Below are 1,515 nucleotides of genomic sequence, written 5' to 3'. Positions count from 1 at the left end.
CTAATGATGCTTGATTTTGTAATGGATTGCCTTGCAAATAATTATTTCATCAGCTACATTAAAGTTAGCCTGAAAAACTTTTCCTAGTATTGAGGAGGTGCCTAATTGTCTGGTGTCATAAGCTATCACTGATTTCCGATTCATTTGCTATTGTGCTAGTCATTCTGTGCAGTTCTCATTCGCAAGTGTTTTACAACCTGGGTTAAGTCTCGGTATCAGCATGCTATCACAGCTGGAAGGCATACAACAACCAATCATAAGACTCAATTCACAACACAATGTTGGCGGCAGCGTATTTCAGAGAGAAGTGAGATCACAGATGTATGGTCTTTCTGTGGTTCAGATTGTGGCTGGAATTATCTGTTTTGCCCCCGGTGTTGTGGGGATTATTAACAAGCAAAAAGATTATAATTATACTGGCTATGGAATTTGGACTGGCTTATACTTCATAGTAGTAGGATCGATTGGACTCGGAGCTGCCAAATCTAACACTCACTGTCTCACCATATCAGCCATGGTGCTCAATATTATTGCATCCGTACTTTGTGGTATATCTGTGATTTTTAGCTCATTTGGAATAGATTGGTCAAAAGATTGTCGTGTAGATTCATCGCTTTATTACATGGATGACTGCCAAGCAGAAAATGAGGCACTAGCAACAAATGCAGTTTTGCTAGCAGCAAGTTTGGTTGAGTTGCTACTAACAATTTGGAGTGCCGTTTTGTGTTGCAAAGCTGTATGCAGTTTCTGTAAACCGTCACACCTCAGCACTGTTCTTTATCAACCTTCAACTACAAACCAGATGAATTTCACTACAAATACTGGTGGTCCTCCTGTCATATATCCTGATGCACAACCATTTTCGACACAGGGACGACACATATCTTCAACTAGTGGTCAGCTTCCAACTGTGTACATGATGTCTCCGCAAGCGAATGCACCCATGTCTGATCTACCAGTTTAAATACAAGCAGCTACATCTGCAGGCAACACAAGTCTGGAGCAACTTTCAACTGACACAAAAACTGGTTAACAGCACAAATGATTGTTTATTTGCAATACCTGTGCAACATGTTAATAGTAATGCAGGTTTGCTGACAGCTAAGCTGTTTCATTTTCTCACATGAGCAGAAAGCCATTGTTCATAACAAACTACAAACTCACCTTACTAACCCATAACCAAACTTGTTATAGTTTTCAATAATAAGCAGAGTTTTTTATTCCCTTAGACAGGTTTAAATGCAGTTACTCAAACGATTAAAATATGTTATCAAACATGAATGATGAGTACTCGAATTTCAATTTTTTATTATTAAATGTGTGTTTTGATCTATAGTGTTCATTTTTGAGTTTTAAACAAACAGAGGACAGAACCTGTCACATAATGATTAAATATTCTTTTATAAGCAGACCACTATTGTGTTTAACAAGCCACTGCATTATATATTTTACTAATCCATAACTAAAAATTTTATTTTCTGGGGTTAAGGAAAATTTTTTGTCTTTTATGTCAAG

The 1,515-nt window shown here is 37.2% G+C and overlaps 1 protein-coding gene across 1 annotated transcript; it reads left to right on the top strand.

The window, feature by feature from the left end:
* Window positions 1-220: 220 nt before the first annotated feature.
* Window positions 221-964, top strand: LOC137402792 (membrane-spanning 4-domains subfamily A member 3-like). Its single transcript, XM_068089298.1, has one exon. The coding sequence runs from the start codon at window positions 221-223 to the stop codon at window positions 962-964; it is 744 nt and encodes a 247-aa protein (XP_067945399.1).
* Window positions 965-1,515: the final 551 nt, after the last annotated feature.

Source organism: Watersipora subatra, chromosome 8, assembly GCF_963576615.1.
Source record: "Watersipora subatra chromosome 8, tzWatSuba1.1, whole genome shotgun sequence".
NCBI lineage: Eukaryota > Metazoa > Bryozoa > Gymnolaemata > Cheilostomatida > Watersiporidae > Watersipora > Watersipora subatra.
Note: the sequence above shows the minus strand (reverse complement) of the source record. Positions and strands in the feature narration are given on the sequence as shown.

Coding starts and splice junctions, on each gene's coding strand:
- LOC137402792 (XM_068089298.1), top strand. CDS start 221: ATGCTATCACAGCTGGAAGGCATACAACAACCAATCATAAGACTCAAT.